This window comes from Mus caroli, unplaced genomic scaffold (genome assembly GCF_978045245.1).
Source record: "Mus caroli unplaced genomic scaffold, Mus_caroli_1 scaffold_18, whole genome shotgun sequence".
NCBI lineage: Eukaryota > Metazoa > Chordata > Mammalia > Rodentia > Muridae > Mus > Mus caroli.
In genome coordinates this window covers 81,187,714-81,213,558 of record NW_028227273.1, presented here as the reverse complement: position 1 = coordinate 81,213,558, position 25,845 = coordinate 81,187,714, and the positions used below count along the sequence as shown (strand labels likewise).

Here is a 25,845-nt window from a genome sequence, read left to right as displayed (position 1 = left end):
CATAGTCTCTGGTTTTGCTTCCAGGTTCCTGCTCTGACTTCCCTTCAGTAGTTGATCGACCACTGTTCAGATAACATTGGTCTTCATTGCAACAATAGAGACCCTAAGACATTAGGTTATTTGTCTTATAGAATCTGGTGACTTCCTTTGGTGTTCATTACTTTTTTCCCCGTCTATTTTCTGTTTCCTTGATTAGGGTGTAGATGCAGGTGCACATGAAGCTATTGATGTGGCAGGAATAGTTACTTTTGTGTCCTCTAAAGTTGACCAGTGATTATTAAGACGTTCTCAAACTTGTGGGTTTAAGACTTGCCAGCACTTTTCAGCCCATTGCAGCTGTTTCCTTTCTGTTTTTGGTAGTCACACCTGGAGCCAGGTGGTGTCCCTGTGGTCTCAGCTGGCTTTGTTTCATGGGGAAACAGGTATCTACTCCTTTGCCTAGGAGATACTTCTCAAGTAGTACTTCTTTCTTTAAATCAGTATGACTTTAGAGAGCCTGGATGTCCTCTGCAATTACATTCTTACTTTCAAATGATCTTAATAAATAATAATAGTGTCAAAATAAAAATAAGATTTGTGTTCAAGTGTGGTGACGCCTTCCTTTGATCCCAGCAGAGGCACGTGGATCTCTGTGAGATCAAGACCAGTTGGGTCTACAGGACAAGTTCAAGGCCAGTCAGAGCTATGTAGTAAGACCCCTTCTCCCCTTTTGTTTTTTATTATTAGCAATATGATTCTTAAAAAGTTTTAAGAGTTTTATGAAATTGTGTGTGTGTGTGTGTATGTTTACTTTCAATACGTAAGTCACAATTGTTGTTTTAACACATAGTTAATTCCTATTATGGCAACATTCTATGTTGATTTATATTTAAGTTTTATAGTCTTTAGGTTTGCCACTTTACAGATGAAGTACATTTAAAGGAGTTTGGCTTCTGCTGTTGTACAAGGCAATTCAGACTGCACAGAGCACAGGGCTTTCTGGCTCTGTCTCCTCCATAGTACCTGACAGTTGTTTCGTGTCTGTAAGAAGTAGATATGATAAAGAGAGCTGAAATAGTTAACAATCCTGTTTGAACTATATATTGGTTCTGTGTATTGTTTGTTAACTGTTTGATAAAACTTTGACTTATAACTAACTGGAAATTGTGTCCAGCAGAGACAATACTTGTTATAAAGCAGGAATTTATCATGAGGTAGTTTTACTTCTTAAAAAGTAATAGGGTAACCATTTTGAGTTTCAGAAAGAAATAATTGTATTAAAGCTATATTGTTACTCTCCCCTTACCCCCAAAAGTTTAGTCTAATGTCCTAATGTCATCACCTCTATTTCTCTTACAACATCACTTTCAGATGCTTGGTACTTGGGAACCACAGTGCTCTCTTTGGAATTCTAGGAAACTAGCTTACTTGATAATGAAAAGATTCTGATGTTAGGATGTACAGAATTTCTTTATAGACTTTTTAAAAAAACAAAAACCAAAAAGCAATAGCTCATGTTGAGAAAACTCACTTTATTATAGACCTTTTTCTCTCAAATCCAAGTCTGAGTGAAAGGATTTTACTACTTACCTAGGTTATTGTTAAAGTAGTCATCTAATGTGTTCTGTGCTCTGTTTTGTCATCAGTCTTGTTTAAGGAGTAGGCTCTATGGATTGTCCTACATTGCTGGATCACCTGCTTCTGCCCCATGACTATATAGTGTACTTGATTGCAAGGTTTCACTAGCTTTTGGTGGGAAGTAGGCCTCTTACTGCCTCAGCACTGTATACTTGATCCAGCCTTCAATGCTGTGCTGGTTTGAAGAGGTGTGGGTCTCATAGGTTCATGTGTTAGAATGGATGGCCATAGGGAGTGGCACTGCTAGGAAGTGTGTCATTCTGGAGGTGGGCTTTGAGAGCTCAGATATATGCTCAAGCTCTTCCCAGTGTGGTATATAGTTCCCTTCTGCCTGTGGGTCAAGATGTAGACTAGAACTCTGAGCTCCTTCTCCAGCCCCATGTCTGTCTGCATGCTGCCATGCTTCCCACCATGATGGTAATGGACTTAAACGTCTGAACTGTAAGTCAGCCTCAGTTAAATGTTTTCCTTTGTAAGAGGAAATGAAAACTTCTTGGTCATAGTATCTATTCACAGCAGTAAAAACTGAGTCTCAATTGTATACTTTATAGGAATGTAGTATTAATGATTGTAAAAGAAAATGAAAAACCAAAAACTACAAGCCAGGTATGGGAGTGTGTACCTATAAGCCTAGTACTATCACGTTTACTCCCACATTGCTGTGATAAAATACCTTGATAGAAGCAACTTAAGGAAAAATGAATTTATTTTAGCCTACAGTTCCAAGGGTATACACAGTCTATCATGGTGAGGAACATATGGCAGTAGTCAAGATAGTGTGAACAGGGGCCTGACTGGTCCTGTTGCATCTGCACAGGGAAGCAAAGAATGAACAGAAAGGGGGGGCGCGCAGAATATGTGTGTATGTGTGGCTCTAAAGCCTCAATGCTCTATCTAGTGAGCAGTTTCCTCCAGTGAGAGTCTACTTTCCTCAAGGTTCAGCAATATTGCATGGCAACACTATTAGCCATCTAGTGACCAAAGTGTCCACCAAACACAGAGACATTTCACACTCAGACCACAGCAAAGGCTGAGGCAGTTTTAATTCTTAAGGACTACATACTAAGATCTGCTCAGAAACACACTAACACACAGAATTGAGGATAACGAGGGCTTCTTGGTTTCATAACTACTCTGGCAAAGGATTTTAAGGATTCTGAATACTGTCTCCTTCTGTCACGTACCTAAGTTTATGTATAGAAAAAGAAAAAAGAGGTGCCTGCCTTTAATCCCAGCACTTGGGGGGCAGATCTCTGAATTTGAGGCATCCTGGTCCATAGAGAAACCCTGTCTTGAAAAAACACTTAAAAAAAAAAAGATTTAGAGGGCTAGAGAAAAATAAAGAAGAATACAGGTAAGAAAAAGAACACTCAGAAATACTTATGTCTGCTAAGCACACCCCACATGTGAAGAATCTTCTGCACTGTAGGAAGACCTCACAGTGTTACCTAGTGCGCTTCGGAAAATGAAACCATGGTTCTGCCTGAGGAGAGTCATTCAGGTAAGAGCTCAGGAGTGTGGGGGTCACCAAGGAGACAGGGGCTCAGAGTATCAACTTTTAACTTGGTTGATAAAACATTCCTAGAGACAAAGTATTTTTTAATGTGGGCTTGAATGCAACATTGAGATATATCTTGAAGAAAATAGTAAGCTTGTTGAATGGTCTGTTCCCCCAGGATTTATTTTTCAAAGTCATTGGCAGTACTTGATGGAAATTTTCTTTATATTTTGTAATAAGCTGCCAAAGAGCTTTAAGGTTGGGACATAGCGACCTTTCTATTTAGCCTTAGCCTCAGATTTGGAGAGATTGCCATAAAAGTAGAGTGTAAGATGCTTATGAGGGAACTGTGCTAAAAACTAACACAGCCATGGAGGTACTACACCGCCCTCACAAAGCATGGCCTCTGATCTCCTGCTCCACACTGAAAAGCCATAGAGGGAGAGCTGAAGGGTACTGAGAGGTAGTGAGAGCTCTGGATCAGTAACAGGCTGGCTTTGATTGAACTTGCATAGACAATGATTGGCTCTAGAGTGAGCAGCAATGTCAGATGTAAATGGGTGGGAGAGAGGTGATCTGGGTGGTAGGCAGATACCATCACCATGTGTGGGAAGTCATTGGGCAGAAAGTACAGCAGGTCCAACAGAGTCTTAAACCATCACTAAGAGAAGTCAGTCAGGCATTGTGGTGTGTGCTTATACTCTCAGACTCAGGAGACTGAGGCAAGAGGATTGTTAGTTTGAGGACAGCCTAGCTACATAATTAGACTAGATCTCAAAAATCAAACAAAACCTGATATTTGCCATGGACAGTTACTTTTTTTTTTTTGGTTTTTCGAGACAGGGTTTCTCTGTATAGCCCTGGCTGTCCTGGAACTCACTTTGTAGACCAGGCTGGCCTCGAACTCAGAAATCCGCCTGCCTCTGCATCCTGAGTACTGGGATTAAAGGTGTGTACCACCACGCCCGGCTGACTTTTTTTTTTTTTTTTAAAAGAAGGTTGCAAATTGTAAAGAAAATATAAAGATTCAAATGCTTGAACTAAGCTCACATAGTGTTGAGCACATGCCTCCCCCCAAAAAAAATTGGTTCAAAAAATTTTGCCAGCACAGTGGCACATGCCTATAATTCCAGCACCTGGAAGCCTGAGGCAGGGGGATTGCCACAAGTCTGAGTCCAGCCTGGGCTGTGGTGTGGCGTTAGTTCTAAGCTGGTCTGGGCTGCAAACTATAAGCACATTTCAAAGCAAAACAAACAAAAGGAGAATAAGCAAAGAAAAAAAATAACCAGTATAAGGAGGAGAAATATTAGAAACCGAGCAGAACTTGCTTACTAAAGAAATAGTTGAAGTCAAACCATTTTTATATACTTATAATGTCCAAGAAATTCTAGTAAACTAAATAATATCAGAAAAGTAGCAGTTTGCTAAGGAAGTCCACAGTTCATTTATTAGGTTCGATATTTTTTGTCAGTTTTTTTTTAAAAAAGCTATGTAGTTGTGCATGTGTGCATGCAAGCATGTGTGTAGCTGCCTGGAGGCCAGAAGAGGGAGCTGGGGCCTCTTAGAGCCACAAGCAGACCTGCGTGAAGCTGGGAAATGAATTTGGGTGTTCTGAAACAGCTACAAGAGCTCTTAACCACTGAAGCATCTCTCCAGCCACATTTTTGTCTGTTTTAATAAACCCCCTGAGAAAAGTGTGTCCTGATAGCTAGCCTGCTATGTCTGTGTGCTAGTGCGAGGGTTGATTCTTTGAACGAGACTGGGGGCAGAGCATGACTGTGGAGGCTGTAATTTCCTAGGACATGATGCCATTGCCATACACATCCTTTGCTGTGTTTTGGAAGCTGATCAGGCATCACAGCTCACAGACTTTGCTCTTGGACTTGTAATGCATTTTAAAACAACAACACTCAGATATATTCACTCTCTGATGTCTTCAAAGGGTAGCTGATCCAAAAAGTGCTGCTATATTTCAGTTAGTTGATTTTTAAAATTTCAGTTTCCTTGCTGAATTTTTCTTGTTTTGCTAACTCTTAAGTTACTTTTAAGTTTTACTTACTTGATTTTGTGAATGCACATGTGAGTGCAGGTGCACACATGGCTGAGAATGTGTGAAGGTAAGAAGTCAAGGACTAGGTCATTAGGTTTGCTTGCAAGTGCCCCTACTACTGAGCCATTTCACCAGTCCATGGCACTGTTTTACGTCGTCGTCGTCTTCTTCTACAGTTTGAATTAATTTCCTTCCTTTTTTTGCCTACTTGCTTGTTTACTCTCGTAATCATTTTTACAAGTAGACCTTTTATGTCAAGTATTTTGGTCATTTTATTGTCTTCAGATTTAGTAGTTGAGCAGTTAAGTCTTCTGTAGGCATCACATTGCCTGCTTTTCTACACTGTCAATGTTTCTGTTCTGCAGTTTGCGCATGCTTCTTCTAGGGCTCTTCCTCCTTTTCCTCCTCTTCCTCTTCTTCCTCTTCCTTTTCCTCTTCCTTTTTTCTATCTCATCCTCCTCTTTCTTTCTCTCTTTCTCTTTCTCTTTCTCTCTCTCTCTCTCTCTCTTTCTCTCCCTTTCCTTTTCCTTTTCCTTTTCCTTTTCCCTTTCCCCTTCCCCTCCCCCTCCCCCTCCCCTCCCCCTCCCCCTCCCCCTCTCCGGTTTCACTATGTAGTCCTGGCTATTCTGGAACTCACTATGTAGCTTTGAACTCCCAGAGATCCACCTGCCTCTGCTGGAGTACTGGGATTGAGCCATTATTCCTGCTTTGTTCCAGGGCTTCTTAACCATGACTTATAATAAAAAAATAGATTAAGAGAGTCAAGTTGACATAATGTGGCATATGTATATTTCTACTATAAGAAGGGAACATCAGAACATCTGAGGAAATCTAAATTGTCCTTCCTACCTCCAGGCCCCTTAAATGACTGTATACCTACATATAACAATTAGTTTATAGTGCCTAGGATTGAAATAGCCCCACCATGGTGGCAAATGCCTCATGAAGTCTTTGGATTAAGTACTTGAGGTCTTCTGTTTTCTAGCTCACTTTTAAAATACTGGTTTGTTGAGTGAGACTGATCCTTGGTGTATTTGGGCTCTGTTTGCTTCAGATGAAAGCTTCAAAAGTAGAACTGGAGGAAGCAGGTCTTGTAGTTACATGGTTGAGGAAGTTGGAAACATGGGAAGAGAAGCGCACCACAGAAGAGTGTCGTAGAAGCCAGCCCCAGGTCCACACTGGATGTATCTGCACCACTGTGGCTGGTGCTTTCCTAGTGACAGTCAGTGTCAGCAGCCTCTGTCAGTGACCTAAGATGAAGATGCACTCAAAGATGTAAAATTCTTTTTTCAGGTGGAACACTGAGAATATATGCAGATAGTTTAAAACCAAATATTCCATACAAGACAATCCTGCTGTCTACTACCGATCCCGCAGACTTTGCTGTAGCCGAATCTTTGGAGAAGTATGGCCTGGAAAAAGAGAATCCCAAGGACTACTGCATTGCCCGGGTATGTAACTACAAATTGACTTCTCCCCAGGATTGTTTATAATAAGACTTGGCTTTTAAAGGAAAGATTGTTTTTTAAAATTTTGGTGTGTGTTCACTCATATTTATGACCCCTACCCCCTTACATACACAGAGGAATAGTAAACAAATGTAATAAAAACAAATTTATGTTCTTAAAATAAAAGATAAATTGAATAAAACATAGCCCAAAGTTGTTTTACCAAAGTTAACCTCATCATTAAAGTTTTGATAGGCATTCTTCCAATTTTTTTTTGTGCATATATTTTATATGATTCAAGAGGAGTATAACCAATTTTATGTATGTGTAATTACATAATATATAAATAAAATAGTCTCAGCAGTGCTGCACATTGGAGATTGAGAGAACCTGGTGGCTGTTCAGTCTAAGATGTAAGGATCGCATAGATAGAGGGTCCAGTTGTGCAGTCCTGGTGTGAAGCTGAAGGTCTGACAACTCCCCGGAGAGTCACTGTTGTGATCCTTTGTTGAAAGACTTGAAGGGACTTGGGTGTGAAGTACAGGCAGTGGTTTTAGTGATGGAAATATAGGGCTTGCACACCTTGCTGCCTTCCTGTGCTTCCTCCCTTTTGTGTTATTTGAGCCCTCAGCCTGTTGGTGCTGCATCTGAGGCTGATCTTCCCCACATCAGTTATTAGGGCAACCAACATTGAAAACACACTTACAGCCGGGCGTGGTGGCGCACGCCTTTAATCCCAGCACTCGGGAGGCAGAGGCAGGCGGATTTCTGAGTTCGAGGGCAGCCTGGTCTACAAAGTGAGTTCCAGGACAGCCAGGGCTACACAGAGAAACCCTGTCTCGAAAAACCAAAAAAAAAAAAAAAAAAAAAGAAAAGAAAAGAAAACAAAACACACTTACAGACACCCCCAGTTCAGTGTAGGTGTCATTCAGGATCACCGTCATAGTTAACATAATTGTATTTATATTAGAATCTGCTTTCATAATCACCTGCAGCTTCTCAGAGGTACTTTACCTGTGACACTAGGTATATATATCAGGGGATATAGTGATTGTTTGTATCCTGAAATTGATTTGTTGTAGTAAGTAAAACAGCAGATTTTCTATTTAGCCATAAACCAATTAAAAGCTCTTAGTCTCTGCAGCAGTTATAGTTGTATACTTACTTACTTTAGCGTTTGTCCAGTTATAACAAACAGTGGTTTGTTTGTTGCTTTGGAAGGAAGATTTGTTTTGGCTCAGTGGTTTGAGGATTTGGTTCATTGTGGTAGGAATCCACAGCAGCTGGACGGTGAGGCAGCTGGTCACATTTTATCCATGGTCAGGAAGCAGAGAGAAACGAATCAATAGATTTAAAAACAAAGATAGCTGGTATTTTATTACAGCAAGTGATTTAAAAAGAAAAATATTTCATGTGCGTGTGGGTGACGTGGTGCCTTTGTCTGTTGCTCTCCACTCTTATTTTTTTGAGCAGGCTCTCTCTTACCTGAACCTGGAGCTCGCTGTCCTGGGTGGCCTCTGGACTTCAGGATATTGTTTCCTCTCCCCCAGCACTGAGGTTATAGACATGTGCTGTCATGCCTGTTGGTTTAGGTTTTTGTTGTTGATAATATTTTTATTCTTGGAATATTTCATACGTGCATACAATGTACTTTGACCATATTCACCTCCCTGTGCCTACTCTTCTAACTTCCTCCAGCTTTCCCCATCTCCTCTCAACTTTATACCTCCCAACCCCCGGGATTTTTTGTTTTTTTAAATAACCCACTGAGTTCAGTTCAGTTCAGCTTCAAATATATTTATTCATGGGTGTGGCGCCATCAACTAAGCATGATCAATCTACTAAGGACCATTCTCCCTCCTGCAGAAGTCACTAGCTGTATGTATGTAGCTCCTTAACTACAGGCAGGGGCTTGGGAGCCATTCTCTGCTCTATAATGGGATGTTGACTGACCGGATCTTATGCTGGTCTTATGCAGGCAACAACATCTCCTGCTGAGTTTGTGAATGCTGTGGCCCTGTGCAGTTGAGAAGACACTCTTTCAACTCTCTCTTAGGCACTTTAACCTGCTGAACCATCTTACTGGCCCATTCTTTTTACTTTTTATTTTACCTTCTCTATAAGTCAGTATGTTCATTTTACATTAATGTTGTTGTCTTTTCCATAGTGGGACACCCAGTTGACCCAGCATGCTCTGAAAGGCTTTGTTTTCTCTTCCTCTGAATGCTTTGTTCAGTCACCTTCATCTGTGTGCGTCAGTTTGTGTACTCTGCTCTTTGTTGATCTCTGTATCTCTCTTGCCTACCCTTCAAATGTGCATTTTTCTTGAAATGTGGCTTTGCTAAATTGTATGGCAAGGGGAGGTTTTTATATAAATCGGATATTAATGTTCCATGGAATTACATGGTTTGGTCTATGATAATGAACTTTGTAACATCTTCATCTTTTTAAACTAAGTGATTTGTTTTTACTATTAAAATTAGAAAGTAAAGTAACCATTTCTCAGGGACCTAAAGTTACAGAAGCAGACCATGAACTTTATTGACAGTCCATTTTGAGCTTGTTTGATTCCTCTGGAGGAACTCTGGTACTTTGGTCTTTTGCTCAGTCTGAACAGCTTTCTTGAGCAAGCTTAGGCAGCCTAGTTAATGATTTTACCTGATTGCATTATATTCCCAGCTTGCCATAGTAAACTATTGCTGTTTCATAGTCTTCTTTCATTTTATTTATTCACATAATTATTTGTTGAGTAGTTAAAATTTTCTTTTCTGTTAGCTCTTCTGTTAGAATACAAAGTTAAGAGATGTCCCCCAAAGAGCTTATAATAAAAAAGACCAAGAGGTCAAATAGAACAGAGATGGTGTCTTCAGACTAAGAGAGTGCTCTGTGCTGTATGAAATGAATCGCTTGGACTTGGGCTCTTAATACACCCATGTGCCTGTGGCCTAAAAATGCGTGGCACAAAGAGAGGCTGAGGTGAAGGTCAGGTCTGGAAGGCATAGGATATAGAATTTAATAAAAAGTGCTAATGAAAACCGATAAGTTTAGCATGGGGATGCTGTTATTCGTTTTCCTTTAGGCTAATCTGAAGCCTTGTACAGAAGAATAATAGGTTTCTACAGAATGGTTTCATCTGTTTTGTGTGTAAGCATGATGAAGGGTTACCTGGTAATGTCTGTTGCAGTCAGACCTTTTAATTAAGAAGTTGAAACTGTGGCTTGGCTTCTCATGTTTCTTTGCACTGAATCAGAGAATGTAAACTGCGAGTGTCTGTAGAGGCATCAACCACATTCCTCTCCCTTTGGAGTCTTGAGTGAACGAGAAGTTGGCCTCAGTAGACTTGCATAAGAAACAGAAACAGCATTGTTAAGCGTACAGTGAGCACAAGATTATCAATCATTTGCCTGAAAACAGTTGAATGGTTATGTAATGTACCTAGACAGTCTACTTAAAGTGACACCATACAGTTATCTACAATAAAAACTGTTTTGAGTTGTAGTTTAAGATTTCTGATTATATGAATTTACTTCATAAATATTTGCTTGAATGTGAAAGATGGAGTAGTGACTGCAGAGGACTGTAGTAGAGGAGTTATCTTTAAGAAATTATTTGAAGGCTAACTATGTGGTTTTCTATGTAGAAATTTGTAATAAATGCAAATACTTAGCACGTCTTTTCTTAAGAGCCAGGTGAATAATTGCCAAATTGGCTATCCAACTAAGCTTTTGTTTGAAACAATGTCTTATACTTTGTTAATCTTTTTTTTTCAGTGACCAGTGAAAAATGTTTATAGTGTTTGATGGGTTCTATTTATTGATTGATTGATTGATTGATTGATTGCTCATTCAGAACAGTACTTTGAAGGTAGGTAGATACAGGAGTACACCAGTATTCAGGAGGCCAGCCTGGGTGAGCGAGACCAAAGGTTGCAAGCCTTCCCTTGAGCAGCTGCTGATCTGCTTTTGTGGTAGTTACTGTAATTATGTTTCCCTTAGGTTATGCTTCCTCCTGGAGCCCAGCATTCTGATGAGAGAGGTGCTAAGGAAATAATTCTTGATGATGATGAATGTCCTTTACAAATCTTCAGGGAATGGCCAAGTGACAAAGGTAGAGACTACTCTTTGTTAATCCACCAGTCAGGTTCTGCAGTCTCTTCTCATCCAGTGATTGGGAAAGTGTGTGTGTGTGTGTGTGTGTGTGTGTGTGTGTGTGTGAGTATGAGAATGGGTGTTTGTGATGGGTTTTGGCACGCCATTTTTAATGTGTTGATGTGCAACCTGTCATGAGGTTTGGTTTTGGACAATGCAGCACTTTAGATTCAGGTGTTGGATTTAGGGATGCTCAACTGTAATGGTGCCCATTATCACTGTGCAGACATTTTCCTCTACTCTATTAGGATTGATATAGTTGACTTTCTAGATGAATGCCTTTACATTAATGAAGACATAATCCTTCCTTATCATGTCAATATTGCATATAGATGGATACTTTAAAATACAACCACCCCCCCAAAAAAAAAAAAAAAAAACAAGAATAAGTGCATTTCTAGCTTCATACGTAATTTGTAATATTCTAGACAGTTAATACAGCTTAATTTTGAAACTTGTTTTGAATTTTGAGTTAATTCATTTGAATTAAATAAAAATCAGGTCAGCTGACATATTTGTATATGTGTATTTGTGTGTGAATGTTTGCTGATAAGGCTATCCACAAGTGCAAGTTCATTTAGTTCTAAACTAATGTGCCATTTACTAGTATATACTGTTCTTGCTAGCTATCTTGCTTTGTTTGGAGTTTTTCAGAGCACACAGACTAGACTAGTTTATCCTTCACTGAGTAAGATATCAGTTGTGTGAGCTTTTCCCTGCTACTCCTTGGCAGATGTTACTGAAATATGTCTTCTTGGTTTTGTTTGGGCCCATGGTTGTCATTTAGTGATCATGCCCCTGGTTTGCTTGGCTGATAATTGCCATCGTCACTGTTCCAGGGATTTTAGTCTTTCAGTTGAAGAGGAGACCACCGGACTACATCCCAAAGAAAATGAAGAAACATGTTGAAGGGAAGTCGTTGAAGGGGAAAGACAGAGCTGACGGGTCTGGCTACGGCTCTGCTCTTCCTCCTGAGAAGCTGCCCTACTTAGTAGAGCTAAGCCCAGGTGAGAACGTGGGTAGAGTAGGAAATGTGTTTCTAACCATAAGTGTTTCTACTTTCTAATGTATTAGGGGTCCATTCATTGAAGAAATAAAACATTCATTAAGTGGCATTTATTTTTCAAAAAGCTAATAAAAACCCATAAGGCCATAGAATTCATTAATTCATGAACAAAAATTAAGTTCACATGAACAAAAATAAATATAACACAAGTTTTAAAGTAACAAGTAGTATTTAAACATTTTAAATAATCAGTTCCTTTTAAGAAAACTTTTCCAAAGTAACTTTGGTTAATGTACTAGAAACAAGTTGAAATTAACTCTTCCTGGAGTCAACCTCTGTATGTATGCGAGAGAGAAAGGGAGAGATTATCCTAATTGTTTATGACATATGTACAGTATTTATTAGATTTAACTATAACTTTGAAACCTATTGTAGTAACTAGTAGGCTATTTTAAAATAACATAAATTTATTTTCATATTACTCTTCTAATTATATCATAGAATTCTTGCAAGCTGAAGCTGTTGTCATAAGTTAGTCACTAGGTAGACAAATACACTAATTCCATAATTATAAATACAAATTCCATAAGTATGTTACAGATACACACATTCTCATGTAGTATGTATTAACATGTATGTGCTCTATGTAACATGTTTATCAGTCAGCCAAAATCACATTATTGTCAATTTAGTTAAAATGACATTATGTGGCCTGTATTATTAAATATTGTGAAGTTATTTTATCTACTTTCTTCTGGTAAGGAACTAAAATAAAAGTCAGTAATTACAGAAAAATAGCATTAAAAAGGATATGTTACATCAATAATATGTGGTTCCTTGGGCAGGTTTTTCCCTCTCTCCTTTAGGTTTCAGTGTTCATTTTTATTTCTAAGGCTGCTTCGGTTTTTCCCAGCTGGCTATTATGATTAGCTAGAGATTAGATATGTTCTTTGTGGTTCAACAGTCTTAGGAGATAGCTGAGATACACTGATGCTGAATAGAACAGTAATGTGTGAAAGCCACTCTAATTTATGGCCAAGGCTGTGTGGTTCTTAGGGTAGGAGTTTCATATCTATTCTGTTTGAGGACCTGTATTCATTGCTAAGCAGTTTGTGAAGAATTACTGGTGCTGCTTTGCCCTCAGTTCTCTGACTAGGAGTTTACTGTTAGTCAGAGATGTTCTATGATGTAAGGACATGGTGCCTGTTCACCTGAAGGAAGGAAGGAAGGAAGGAAGAGAAATGGTGAAAATGCCATTGGGTTTTAACTGAAAACTTTGAGGGTCTTTTTCACGGATGGGTCTGTCCATGAAAATGCTGCATTGGTTGGAGAACTTATGTGTGGTAGTTTAAGAATCTTAGTTGTTAGCAGTTGACAGTAATCTTTAAATGTATAGTAGAAAATAGACTGTGGTAGACAGCAGAGAGGCTACTTCAGACATAGAGTGGTAACAGCATAGATTGGCCCAACCCTCGTATCTAATGACTGCTTCCATGGTTTGCTTAATTTTTACTTGTCTGTCAGATACCCGCATGCATTTAATGTTGTTTTGTGTTTCAAAGATGACAGACCCTGGATAAAGGTCAGTTCTGTCCTACTTTTCATCAAATGTTAGCAACAACACAATTGCATATTCACTGGTACCTTTCTTCGCAACATTTATTGAGCTCCTATGTAAGCAGATTAATGGATATGAAGATAGCTAAGAAAGACTGTCTCTGACAGCAGGTAATGAACTCAGTTCAATTTCAGTGTCTCTCCAGATCCACACTCCCTTCCAAGTTCTCGGGGCTGCTTGTGAGAGCTACCTTCATATCCAAAATGAGGAAACATTGCTTTTGTCCTAAGGGTGGTGGGTTTGCTGGTAGGGCCTGAGTGCTAGAATAAGGTCTTTGTTGCCTCAGAGCTCTGTCACTTTGCATTATGAGAAATATTCATGCATATTGATAGGTTATGGGTAGATAAGGACTATATTTGCATTAGGCACATTGTCAGTCAAGTGTGTGCCCTCAATGTGGAAGACTGGGAGGTATTGGCAGGAGTTTCCAGAGGTGCAGGTGTGTTTACAGGATTACAGAAGAGTGGAAGCCAGGGTACTGATTCTCTTGTGTGTTGGATTTGAATGTGCCCTTTAAACGGAGGGAGCCAGCCAAGTGGGGTGGTAACCTATCAGGTTAACTCACTGTTAACACAAGTTGTCCTGCTGCTTGGTGACTCACCTGTTACCCTGCTGTTTTCCTTAACAGTCTGCACTGGTTTCTAAAACACTGACTGGGTCTACTGTAGTCTTTTCCCCACAGCTCTGAGTGCTGGTGGGTAAAATGTGCCAGTTCTTCCTTTGAAGCATCTTACTGAAGCTCACCCTTTGCATCTCTTCTCCTCCTTCCCTCTTCCACCTGTTCTGCATGGTCTCTGTCCTGCTGATGCTGCCTTCACCTGGGTCCTGGCATGTCTCTTAATCCCAGGGAGAAGGAATCACTTTGCCTACTACAGCTATCACACTTACGAAGGTAATGCTCTGCTTATACTACTTTTGTAATTGGGGCACTAACAGGGCCTCCTAGGTGAACAACGTTGACTGAGCAGACACTGTATGTGTAAGAAGTGTAACATGCTGGCTTTCTATTCATATCTATTTAGTGTTCTGTGTCCAGAGCCCAGGTAATTTATTGGAAGCCCCCACCTCCCTTTTGAATTGCTTATTTTTCCCAAGATCCCTCTGGGAAGTGAATGCAGCCACAGGATTGAGTGCAGACTCGCAGCATGCAAGCAAAGGGCCATTACATGCTCTTGAGCTGTTATGGCCTGTGTCCCTTTCATCTTAGAGAACATCTCATCCCAAAATATGAAATGCTTTAAGTGCTGACGTGAAGCCAGAAGCTCATGGAATGAGTGACCTCATGTAATGGATGTAGTTATCACCCAGGCACCCGAAATATGTTTGATGCAGTTTCCTGTAAGGCCGTGTATTTAGCTGTATATTAGATGGTCATAGAATTCATATTTAAACATAGGTTCCACCCCAACAACTTGTAGTATATTAAATATTTGTCAATATGTCACAATCTGAGGGAAAATTGCATTATGAAAATTGGCTAGGGTTTTGGTAGCCTATTGTGTCTGCCCTGAGTCTGATTATGGCTGGCCTATAGCGCTTCAGATATCCTAATTTTCCACTGGAGAGGCACTCCGGTGCTATGGACTATGTAGAGTGCTCCCTGGAGGTGGAAGACAGTTGGAATGGAGGTTGAAGGAACATCCATAATACTCCTGCTTGTGACCATCAGCTTCCAGTCCAGAGATGGAGGTGGGTTGCCATGGGGAGAGAGGTCAGAGGCACCAAACCCTTCCAGCCATTCTCATTTGCCAGCCTCCCTCTGCTTGGACTAGATGTTCTGTCACCCACTGGTCCTATAGTCATTAGCTTCTCTGTACTCTATATAAGGTTGTCTCTGGCTTCTGCTGTAGTGAAGTAGGAAGAAAGGAGAGACTGGGAGCGCAGCCCTGTCTGTTGGTGTCATAAAGTATAGTGTCCCTCTGTAAGTTGCAGAAGAACAGTAATGTAAATACTGCTCTAATAGACATGTCTTTCATGTTCTTGTGCTTTTAACTCACATGGTTGCTTATTTTGATCCTTTGTAATTTATTTGTGTAGTTGTGTGACTGTATTGCATTATGCTTTCACTTTTAATATAACTGTTTGCTTTAGAACATTAACTATTAAAGAGGGCCAGTGTGGCCTAGCTACCAAGGAGCCTGCAACTTATGGGGACCTATTAAAGTGAGAATCTTTGTAGTACAAGGTTCCTGTGCTCTGAATGTAGGAAAGGCACAGTTTGTGATCTGCCTGTGACAGTTGAGAAGACATTACAGTAAATATCTTGGGAGGGTAGGAGTCCAGGAAAAGGCCACAAGCCTTGGTTTGGTTTTTGAGGCAGAGTCAGCCTCCAGAGTGCTGAAATGCATCATGTACCACAGTATTTAGCTTCTGTGATTTTGATGTCTCATTGAAATCCAGAGTTTATGAGAACAGTTAGAGATGAGAATATTCCAACCTTATGAGAAACAACACAGACAATCCATTTTGGGAGGTCCATATAAGGCATTATGTCTCTGACATACCCTGGTCTCCTCTTAACCTTCACCCAGTTGTTAAAGATTTTGATAATTCAGATATAGAAAATGCTGTCAGTGGAATGATATTTCGTGTACTCTAAACTAAAGCTAGATCTAGATAACTAGATATTCATGGTGGCTTTTGTTTTTGAGAATTCAGACTACATTGCCACTGAGAGACTTTTAACAGTCTTTGTGTATACACCAAACCTTCTAAACTTCTGAACCTCTCATAGCCAACATTTGATTCCAATGACTGAAGATTTGAATAAGTGACTGAATGTTACTTGGGCAATCATGAAACAGACTGGGGAGACTTTTTAAAGGAAATCTTTGCAACTCAATGTTGGGCTGTGGTGGAAGCCTGGTGTATACTAACTGCTGTGTTCTGTGAGGTACACATGTTCTGTGAGGTTATATATTAACTCTGAAAACAGGGGTCTTCTGCCTCCTTTCCTCCAGTTCCTTCCCCATCACAGAGAGTCAGGCTTACAGCAATGTCAATACATATTTTCTCTAAAGGACACAAGGTTGGATGGATACAAAAGCAGGGTAGATCTGGAGGAGTCGTGGTATGGTGTTCATATCATCAAAACATGTATGAAATTCTAAAAGAACTAACTAAAAAATAAAAAGCAAAATCTCTTTTCTGCCTTCGACTCCAGTTCTTCTCAAGGGGGTTAAACATTTCATCAACATTTATTTATTATCAGTGGTAGACATTGGAATTACATGAGACTTACTCCTAGGTATGTGGTTCAGGAGATCTGGGTGAGCTGGAGGATTGCACAGTTAAAAGCCCTGTTATGCCCCACCAGCTATATTGTGCTATGTAAGGGTGCTTGGTACTTCTGTCCAACAAAGGCACTGCATTGAAATAATGGCTTATGTGGCTCTACTCTGTGTTCTCAGTGCAGTTCCATCCTCAGAGACAGTAAGAGGACGTTAGGGGAGCATGCAGGAAAACTTATAATTAGAAAGTGTTGGTAGCTGGGCGTTGTGGCGCATGCCTTTAATCCCAGCACTCGGGAGGCAGAGGCAGGCAGATTTCTGAGTTCGAGGCCAGCCTGGTCTACAGAGTGAGTTCCAGGACAGCCAGGGCTACACAGAGAAACCCTGTCTCGAAAAAACAAAACAACAAAAAAAGAAAGTGTTGGACTCAGTGACACTGTACATTCTATTCCAGCAGAAGCTGCTTGGCTTCTGTATCTGGTTAAGTTTTACTGCAACATCAACTCTGCTGGAAGAAATCCTGAGAAGCAAAACCGTGCTATCCTTAATAAGAGAAACTTGTTTGTTTCAAGCATAAGAACATCAGACTTGTGTCTTCTCTTCCCTCCCACAGATGGCTCTGACTCCAGAGACAAGCCAAAGTTATACCGCCTTCAATTAAGTGTGACTGAAGTTGGGACAGAGAAATTTGATGACAATTCTATCCAGGTACTTGATCATGCCTGCTGTCTAAGTGTTTTATGGTTGTTCCTTCTATCAGTAATTAGTAAGCACTCATCAAGGAACCAGCTGCAAGGGAATGGATGAAGGTGACAGGCAGCCTTTGTATTTGAATATGCATCTCATCCTCTCTGACTCACTTCTCTGATTTAGTTTGGAGAGAACGTGACTTGTCTGTATCCAGAACGGATACACGGAAACATGGACTGGTTGTGACATCTCTTGAGTTTTTACTTCTGATTAGAAAGTGAAGGTGCTGATAGCAACTTATAGTTCTGTTTCAGGATGGTGGAGATACAGTGGAAATGTTGCTACTACCTCTCTCTCTCTCTCTCTCTCTCTCTCTCTCTCTCTCTCTCTGTGTGTGTGTGTATTCTAGGGTTGGAACTCAGGACATCATACAGATTGTTAAGGATCATAACTATTGAACTACTGCCCCAGGCCATCATAAGATTAGTAAGACAGAGTTACAATGCGCCTTACAACAGGTTTTTAGATGTTATCAGTGTCTAGCTGTCCTGACATGGTTTTACACTATTAGAGAGAAATCCACTTAAGAAAACAGAGAACCAAGGGCCTCTTAGACTGCATTCGTCATAACAGAACTCTACACATTGAGTGCTTCATGATGGAACTCTTTCCCTTTTCTTCTTAGCTGTTTGGCCCCGGAATTCAGCCCCATCACTGTGATCTCACCAACATGGATGGAGTGGTCACTGTGACACCCAGAAGTATGGATGCAGAGACCTACGTGGATGGTCAGCGCATCTCAGAGACCACAATGCTGCAGAGTGGCATGAGACTGCAGTTTGGCACCTCGCATGTGTTTAAGTTTGTGGACCCTATCCAGGACCACGTTCTTTCCAAGAGATCTGTGGATGGAGGCCTGATGGTCAAGGGCCCAAGACATAAACCTGGGTGAATGTGATAGATCAGCTTAAGGATTTTAGAGTGTTTTGGCTGTAAAGTAATTTCAATTAGATGGAAATATCTTTACTTACAGTTTATTACACTAGTTTTAAAATTTCTGTGTGTATATGTGTGTCCTTTTTTGGAGTTGAGAGGATACCTCATAGGAGTAGGTTCTCCTACTTGTGGGTCCTGTGGATCAAACTCAGGTTGTCAGCCTGCCATTTTTTCCATCCTTAAATTTTCAGTTTTAAAAGATCAAGGTGAAGAAGGGTCTGGAGATAAGGCTTAGTGCTTAAAAACAGTTGCTGATCTTACTACAGATGATCCCAGTTTGGTTCCCAGCACCTAAATCAGGCAGCTCATAACTGTCTGTAGTGCCAGCCCTAGGGGTCCTGATGTGGGCATTATATACACACACATGTTGCACATATATACATGCAGGCTAATCACTCACCTATTTAAAATAATTTTTTTTTTTGAAGATCAGTGCATTTTATGAAATGGGAGTTTATATCACAAATTTGGATTGATTTTGGAGCAAACACGTAGATTCTGATTTTATCTTGAAATTGGTTTTTAAGTTGATCTTTTTTTTTTTTAATTTTTTTTTTAGATTTATTTATTTATTATATGTAAGTACACTGTAGCTGTCTTCAGACACTCCAGAAGAGGGCGCCAGATCTCGTTGCGGATGGTTGTGAGCCACCATGTGGTTGCTGGGATTTGAACTCTGGACCTTCGGAAGAGCAGTCGGGTGCTCTTACCCACTGAGCCATCTCACCAGTCCTAAGTTGATCTTTTTTTTTGTGAGCCATCACCCTATGTAGCTAATAGTATTTCAAAATCTTTCCTTGATGTATTTTCCACCTTCATATTCTTCTCCCTGAGAACCATGGTAATGCAAGGGGAGTCTGTTTAGGAATTCAGAGCATTTTAGCTCCACCTAGTGTTTTCCTGAGGTCTTGCAGTGTGGTCTACTAATGAGCATTCTTCTGGAGAAGAGTGACTTTTTCTTTAGTGATAATTTTGAAAACATACACTGTTTAGCTATTTTGCTATCTATTTTATATGTTAATAAAGTATCTTTTGGAAAAATAGGTGCCATGGCTCTTTATGGTATTTAAAACAAACTTCTGAGTCCACAGAAGTGAAACTTTCTGCCACAGAGTATACAAATAGACCAACCTATATACCTGTATTGGTAGTCTCTACATGGCCCTGGCCTGAAACTCAACCATGTAGTCCAGGCTGGCCTCAGATTCACAGATGTCCACCTACTACAGGGACCACTGGCCACCTTCACAGATAGGACACTTTGGACTAGCTTCTCACCTCAAGTTGTTGGTTTGTTTATTATGACTTTTTTTATAATGTATGTACTTGGGTGTGTGTACCACATGTAGGCAGGAATCTAGCCCAAGTCCAGAGTGACTTTATACTGACTTAGATGCTATGACCTTTGGCTATACAAATCACACCTTTCTTAGGATTCAGAAGACAATGATAACACATAGGTGCTCGATGGATAATGACTAGATAGGTAAATAATTCATGAATCAGTGTATTATCACACAGCCCTCAAAACCCCAAACTAATGTCTTACAGACCGTTGCATGCAGAAAGTGAATGATTATTTAGCCTTTATTAAAACATTTTAACTTCTTAGTAAGAAGTTATTATTCAGAGCATGGTACTGCTTTACCTTGCAATATATTTTATTTTCTTAGAGGATTGTATAGAGGAATTTCTAATAAAAATGGCTTGAATTGCTACATTATTTCCTTGTTTCAGTCTCTAGATGAAGTTTTGAAATTAATCCATATAGTTCTTAGATGTTAGAACAATCCAGAAATAGCCATATCTTTGCTCTTGATGGCTTATAGGCACCTTAGGCTCCTTCTCCCCTTAGGTTGGGACCAGGGTGTTGTATTTACTGTGTTTGCTCCAAAGAATATCATTTTGCTCATCTCAGCTTTGTCTCTGTTGAAAATGTGAATTTTGTTTGTATTATTATTTTTTTATTATTTTGAGTAAGTGTTTTGCCTGTGCACATGTATAGCATGTGTGTGCTTGATGCCCACAGAAGTCAGAAGACTGTATTAGATCCCCTGAACCTGGAGATGTAGATGGTTGTGATCTACCATGTGGGTTCTGGGAACCAAACTCAGCAGATGCTCTTAACCTTAGAGCCAGCTCTTTAGTCTCAATATTTTGTTTTTGTTGTTAACATCTAGTTTTAAAAATAGGACCATGAGAGTTTTTTGATATGCTTCCTAATTAAGAGAAGTTCACATATTTATTGTCACTTTTTAAAGTCTGTGTGCCAAAGTAAATGAATTTATTAATGGTATTTGAATATTGAAATACTCATCTGTTCTTGCTGTATTAGGAGTACTGCCTTGTCAGTTGAAGTTTAATTTTGATGTTTCGTTTTCATCTCAATAGAGCTGTTCAGGAGACCACCTTTGATTTGGGAGGGGATGTCCACAGCGGGACAGCATTGCCAGCAAGCAGGGTAGGTATTTACAGACTCATGACCTGACCATTCTGTGCACTCGATGTTCTAGGACACCCAAGAACAGACACGCCTTTGTAAAGACAGCTTCACAGTGGCCATTCTCTGCTGCATCCCACTCTTTTGTATCTGTTCACACAGTGATGCTTAAATGAAAGGTAGCTAACTGTTCCTTTTGTCCTGAGGTCAGAATCTAGTACTCTTTCATTTGGAGTCTGTACTTTGCCTGCGCTCTGTGTGTAACTAACCGCTGTGGCCATCATGCTGAGGGTAATGGACTTTTGCTACTTTATTCACTGGGTACAAGTCCTAGATCTCCGCTGGGGACTCACCTCCGACAGTCATTCTTTGCTCTTGTATAGACAAGTCCTTTCTCTCTTCATTTTGGTGATCTATTCCTGGATTACAATCACTGCAAAACTTGTTGAGCTTAAACAGCAGTCCCTTCATTTACTGACAAATTGGCTTGAGTTTCCTAGGGCAATTGGTTTACTAGTCCTGTTTCTGGTCCCTCTTGTGAGTACAGTGAGCTAGCAGGTAAATCAGAGGTCACACTGTGGGACTACCCACCCTGCCTCTCTGTAGGACCTTGAATTCACAGCTGTTTTTATGGGTTAGGCTCAGGGCTGGTGTAGCGCCGTTTTCTCTGTCTTTTATTGATTGAAGCAAGTCAGAGCCAGATTTAGAGGGAAGAAGTCCCCTTGAACTGTGTTCTTGTTTTGTTGATTTTTTTTTTGACACCATAATGCAACTGAGTTTGGAATATTGGTCTCACCAGTGTCAAAAAGACACAGAATCTCCTGATTCAGCTTATTGTATATCTCCAGTTGCTGACCCCCATTATTCAACTCCAATTCTCAGCATAATTTCTTGAAGACATGGCCTGAGGTGGCTGTTCATTTGTTCTAGGCTGTTCTCCTTTGTTTTCTGTGTTCTTGTTATAAAAGTACAAAAATAACCACTATTTGAGATATACCTTTCTTTTTTTTTTAATTTATTTTTTTATTAGGTATTTTCCTCGTTTGCATTTTCAATGCTATCCCAAAAGTCCCCCATACCCACCCCCCCCAATCCCCTACCCACCCACTCCCCCTTTTTGGCCCTGGGGTTCCCCTGTACTGGGGCATATAAAGTTTGCAAGTCCAATGGGCCTCTCTTTGCAGTGATGGCCGACTAGGCCATCTTTTGATACATATGCAGCTAGAGACAAGAGCTCCGGGGTACTGGTTAGTTCATATTGTTGTTCCACCTATAGGGTTGCAGTTCCCTTTAGCTCCTTGGGTAATTTCTCTAGCTCCTCCATTGGGGGCCATGTGATCCATCCAATAGCTGACTGTGATTATCCACTTCTGTGTTTGCTAGGCCCCGGCATAGTCTCACAAGAGAAAGCTATATCTGGGTCCTTTCAGCAGAATCTTGCTAGTGTATGCAATGGTGTCAGCATTTGGAAGCTGATTATGGGATGGATCCCTGCATATGGCAATCACTAGATGGTCCATCCTTTCGTCACAGCTCCAAATTTTGTCTCTGTAACTCCTTCCATGGGTGTTTTGTTCCCATTTCTAAGGGGCAAAGTGTCCACACTTTGGTCTTCGAGATATACCTTTCTATTTCCAGGGTAAATTCTGTCTTTATCTTTGAGTCATGGCTTGGTGGCTCTTTTTAGATGAATTTTTGCTACTTCATTCTCAGATATACTTAATTTCTGAAAATTGGAGAGCTAAGCCGTCAGCTCTAGGGCTCTGTCTTATGTATTTATGCATAGTCCCTGGGAGACCTTGCCATGTTGGCTAAGACTACACCATTTGTTGTTGTCTATGATCCCTAATGTATGCCTTTGACCCCTGGTCTCTCCAAACATCCTCAGAGGCTTGACTAACTTGCTGTGACATTTTTATGATAGAATGTCTGATGGGAACTTCAAATTTAACATAGTAAATGAAGCTCTGCTTTTGTTTTTGTTCTTAAACTTAATTTTTTCTCATTGTCTTTATTTTAGTAAATTATACCACCAACCATGGCTTTGCCCCACTGAAGCTGACTTAGATTTCTTATCTTTGCACAACTCTTGCATGAGGATTGTCATGTCCTATTTCTCTGACTGTAAAGTGTCTGTATGTCTCTGCCTTGCTCATTAGCAGTTTTGTGAGCAACAGCTCCTCTTGGGTGCTCCTGGTCAGCCCATGTTGGTTGCCATTGCTCTCGAATTGTAGAGACATGCTTTGGTTCTGTTGGTGCTCTGCTGTCAGAGCTGCTTGTATCTTCCCAGCTCACAGACAGCTCTTGGGATGTGGCTTCCATCCCTCCAGGAGTGTTGTAATTAGTATCTGCCCTCCTCCTCTACACCCTTCCTGAGTGTCCCACTTGTCTCTCTGAAGCTCTTTTTACCTTGTACTTGATCTCATTCTTTGTTTTCATATGATTGTCCCCTTCTTGTCTTAGCCCATCCTCCTGACGGGGGACACGGGGTTGTTCTTTGAGCATCATCTGGTCATATTACTCCATGCTAGACTTCTGTATAACTATTAATTAATACTGCTGCTATCTTTGCTTGCTACTTGATGATGTAGTTTGTGAGCTCTGGACATGGGAACCCTGCTTCTTTAATTACTCTCATCCCTCCCTCTCTTGCTTTGAGTAGTGCCACGCTGCAACAGAATCTTGGCACATACAAATGAGTGTATAACTTGAGAGGTCAAGCAGAACTTTTCTCATCACAATGTATACTCAACACAGAAGACTTGGTAAATAGAGGGAGAATGAAAATCTGTTATCCGTAGTATGTAGATTAGCCTTTTCGACACTATTGGACCCTTTCCAGAGTGCTTGTGTCATAGGGAGGTATGCACCTGTGTCTTTGTGTGCAGTCACATGTTCCAACGCTATTAGGCTTTTGTTTGTCTATGTACATTATACTGTTGTGTTATGAGTAGGTTTTTTTTCCTTAAGATACTTTAGAGCAATTCTTCAGTGGATAAGTACATAAACATGCCCTAATTTACATAAACATGTTCTAATTTAATTTTCCATTGCCATTGCTCACCATTTATAAACTTAGTTTTCAAAAGTTTTAAAACCTAAAAATTGTGCAGTCTATTGCTTAGTTTTATTTTGTGACTATAACTTTGGAAGTAAAATGACTAGTCTTTCAAAATCATTTTGTCTTTATATTTTGTTGATAAAGTTTATTCCTTGCCCTTTGAAAATCAACAGTTTGTTTTTCATGCTGTTGTGTTCAGTGCTGTGAGCTTCTGGGCAGAACCTTGGGCAGCTTGTCCTGAGTGTTTCCAAATTACTCTCTGGTCTGTGTCCTTACCGTACCTGAGTAGCAACTGCACATCAGATTGCTGCCTGCAATGCTAAGTGGAAAGCCGATGGCTGGGCTGTGAGGTGTTCTAACACACTCTGGCTTCCCTTGTCACAGAGCACTACTAGACTGGACAGTGACAGGGTGTCCTCTGCCTCTAGCACAGCTGAGCGAGGGATGGTGAAGCCAATGATCCGACTGGACCAGGAGCAGGAATATCGACGACGAGAAAACAGGTAACTCACGTTGACTTAACTGAGAGAAGAGAACAGTCCTAGAGGAGGCTTTCTGTAACAATTCTTGAGTTGACAGATTTAGCTGCAACCTCTCCTGGGGTTTAATGACGATTTTTGTGTTACTGAATGACTGGTGAGGAGGTGTATTCCTTACTTGCCCCAGTCTAGGTGTGCTGACACACAGCATGTTGGGTCACACTTGCTCTTTTATGTTGGCTGCTTTATACACACAGAGAGAAAGGATGTCTTTATAACATGTTAGTATGCCATCATTTTTATAGATTGTATTCATTTGTAGAGACATAAACACACAAATGATTTTGGAGAGACATATTCCCTATGCAGACTTCGTGGTATGTCTCCCTGTTGAGGCAAGTAGAGGGTGAACTAGTTTCCTTATATTGTTGTTTCATTTCTTGTAACACAGAGCTTCTCTGCTTTCTGTATTCTTTTATGCTTTCTAGTATGTTGCCTTAATAAATCAGAATTCCATATCTCTGAAATTGTTTTAAGTGCTCTAGCAGGTCGTGTCCCACCTGCTCGCTCACTGTTAGTGACACCGCAGTAGTCACAGGCTGAGTGAATGTGTTATTGGCGGGAGGGAGCTGAAGACACTGACCTGTCTTAGTGTTTTGAAGGAGGCATTCTTTGTGTTCTTGTCAGAGATCCAGAACGGATGGTTGGCAGAAGCAGGGGACATACCTAGGGTTAGAGTTGACTGTCAACCCAAGACATCGTTTATTATTTTACCATCGTCCAGCAGAGGGCACTATGTGCAAGATTATTAATAACTTCAGTCCAGAAATAAAATACATAGTTATCAGCAAATATCAGTATACTTTTATTCTGTGTTTTTGACTGTTCATATAAGACTTTTTGGCTTTGTGATTATTAGGTGTCATACATGTAGTTCTCTTTCCATGTTTGCACTTACTTGTATTGGGTGGTGTAGAGGAAATATGTTGTCCATCTTGCGTAGTGGTGAGTTGCTTTGGTTTTTTTTATGTTTTTTTTTTTGTTTTCTTGTTTTTTTTGAGATGGGCTTCAGTATAAAACCCTGGCTGTCCTTGAACCTCAGTATGTCAGCCAAGGTGGAATTGGACTCAAAGAGGTCCTCCTGCCTCCGCCTCCCAAGTGCTGGGGGTTAAAGGCGTGTTTCCATACCCAATATGAGTTGGTGTTACAATGAGCACAGCCGTGCATCTATATGGTAATGGGGAAATGTGACTAGGAATCTAAGTGGAGAGACAGAACATGGAAGCAAGTAAATATGCTCTTGCTATATCAAAGTAGCCATGGCTAATTAAAAAGTATTCCCTATAAGAACACGTTTTGACAACGTTTTGCAAGGTAAGCCTAGTCTGCTTTGCAAATCGTAAAAGTTTTATTTACACTAAGTTGTTGTTTGTTGATACTAAGACAAGATGGGAACATAAACCGTCCTTCTAATTCCCACTACAGCCTTCACACTGACAATGCTGAACGTAGCAAAGGTTAATTTAAATGGTGTGCCATAAGATATGAATCATTTTCATAAATA

At 40.3% G+C, this 25,845-nt stretch overlaps 1 protein-coding gene across 19 annotated transcripts in view; it reads left to right on the top strand.

Annotated features, from left to right (window-relative positions):
- The window catches only part of Afdn (afadin, adherens junction formation factor), a 146,719-nt gene that overhangs the window by 59,481 nt on the left and 61,393 nt on the right, over positions 1 to 25,845 (top strand). For 13 of the 19 annotated variants that reach the window (XR_015045980.1, XM_085833216.1, XM_021150047.3 and 10 more), the window contains exons 6-13: positions 6,459 to 6,616; positions 10,609 to 10,720; positions 11,601 to 11,768; positions 14,233 to 14,277; positions 17,229 to 17,323; positions 17,991 to 18,253; positions 20,693 to 20,762; positions 24,187 to 24,305. Coding sequence is in view for 18 of the 19 variants with exons in the window: in XM_085833216.1 (XP_085689342.1) it covers positions 6,459 to 6,616; positions 10,609 to 10,720; positions 11,601 to 11,768; positions 14,233 to 14,277; positions 17,229 to 17,323; positions 17,991 to 18,253; positions 20,693 to 20,762; positions 24,187 to 24,305 (1,030 nt within the window). In the remaining variant the exon portion in view is untranslated. The remainder of the gene's footprint in view (positions 1 to 6,458; positions 6,617 to 10,608; positions 10,721 to 11,600; positions 11,769 to 14,232; positions 14,278 to 17,228; positions 17,324 to 17,990; positions 18,254 to 20,692; positions 20,763 to 24,186; positions 24,306 to 25,845) is intronic. The other 6 variants (XM_021150044.3, XM_029471162.2, XM_085833220.1 and 3 more) reach the window with 1 other exon arrangement.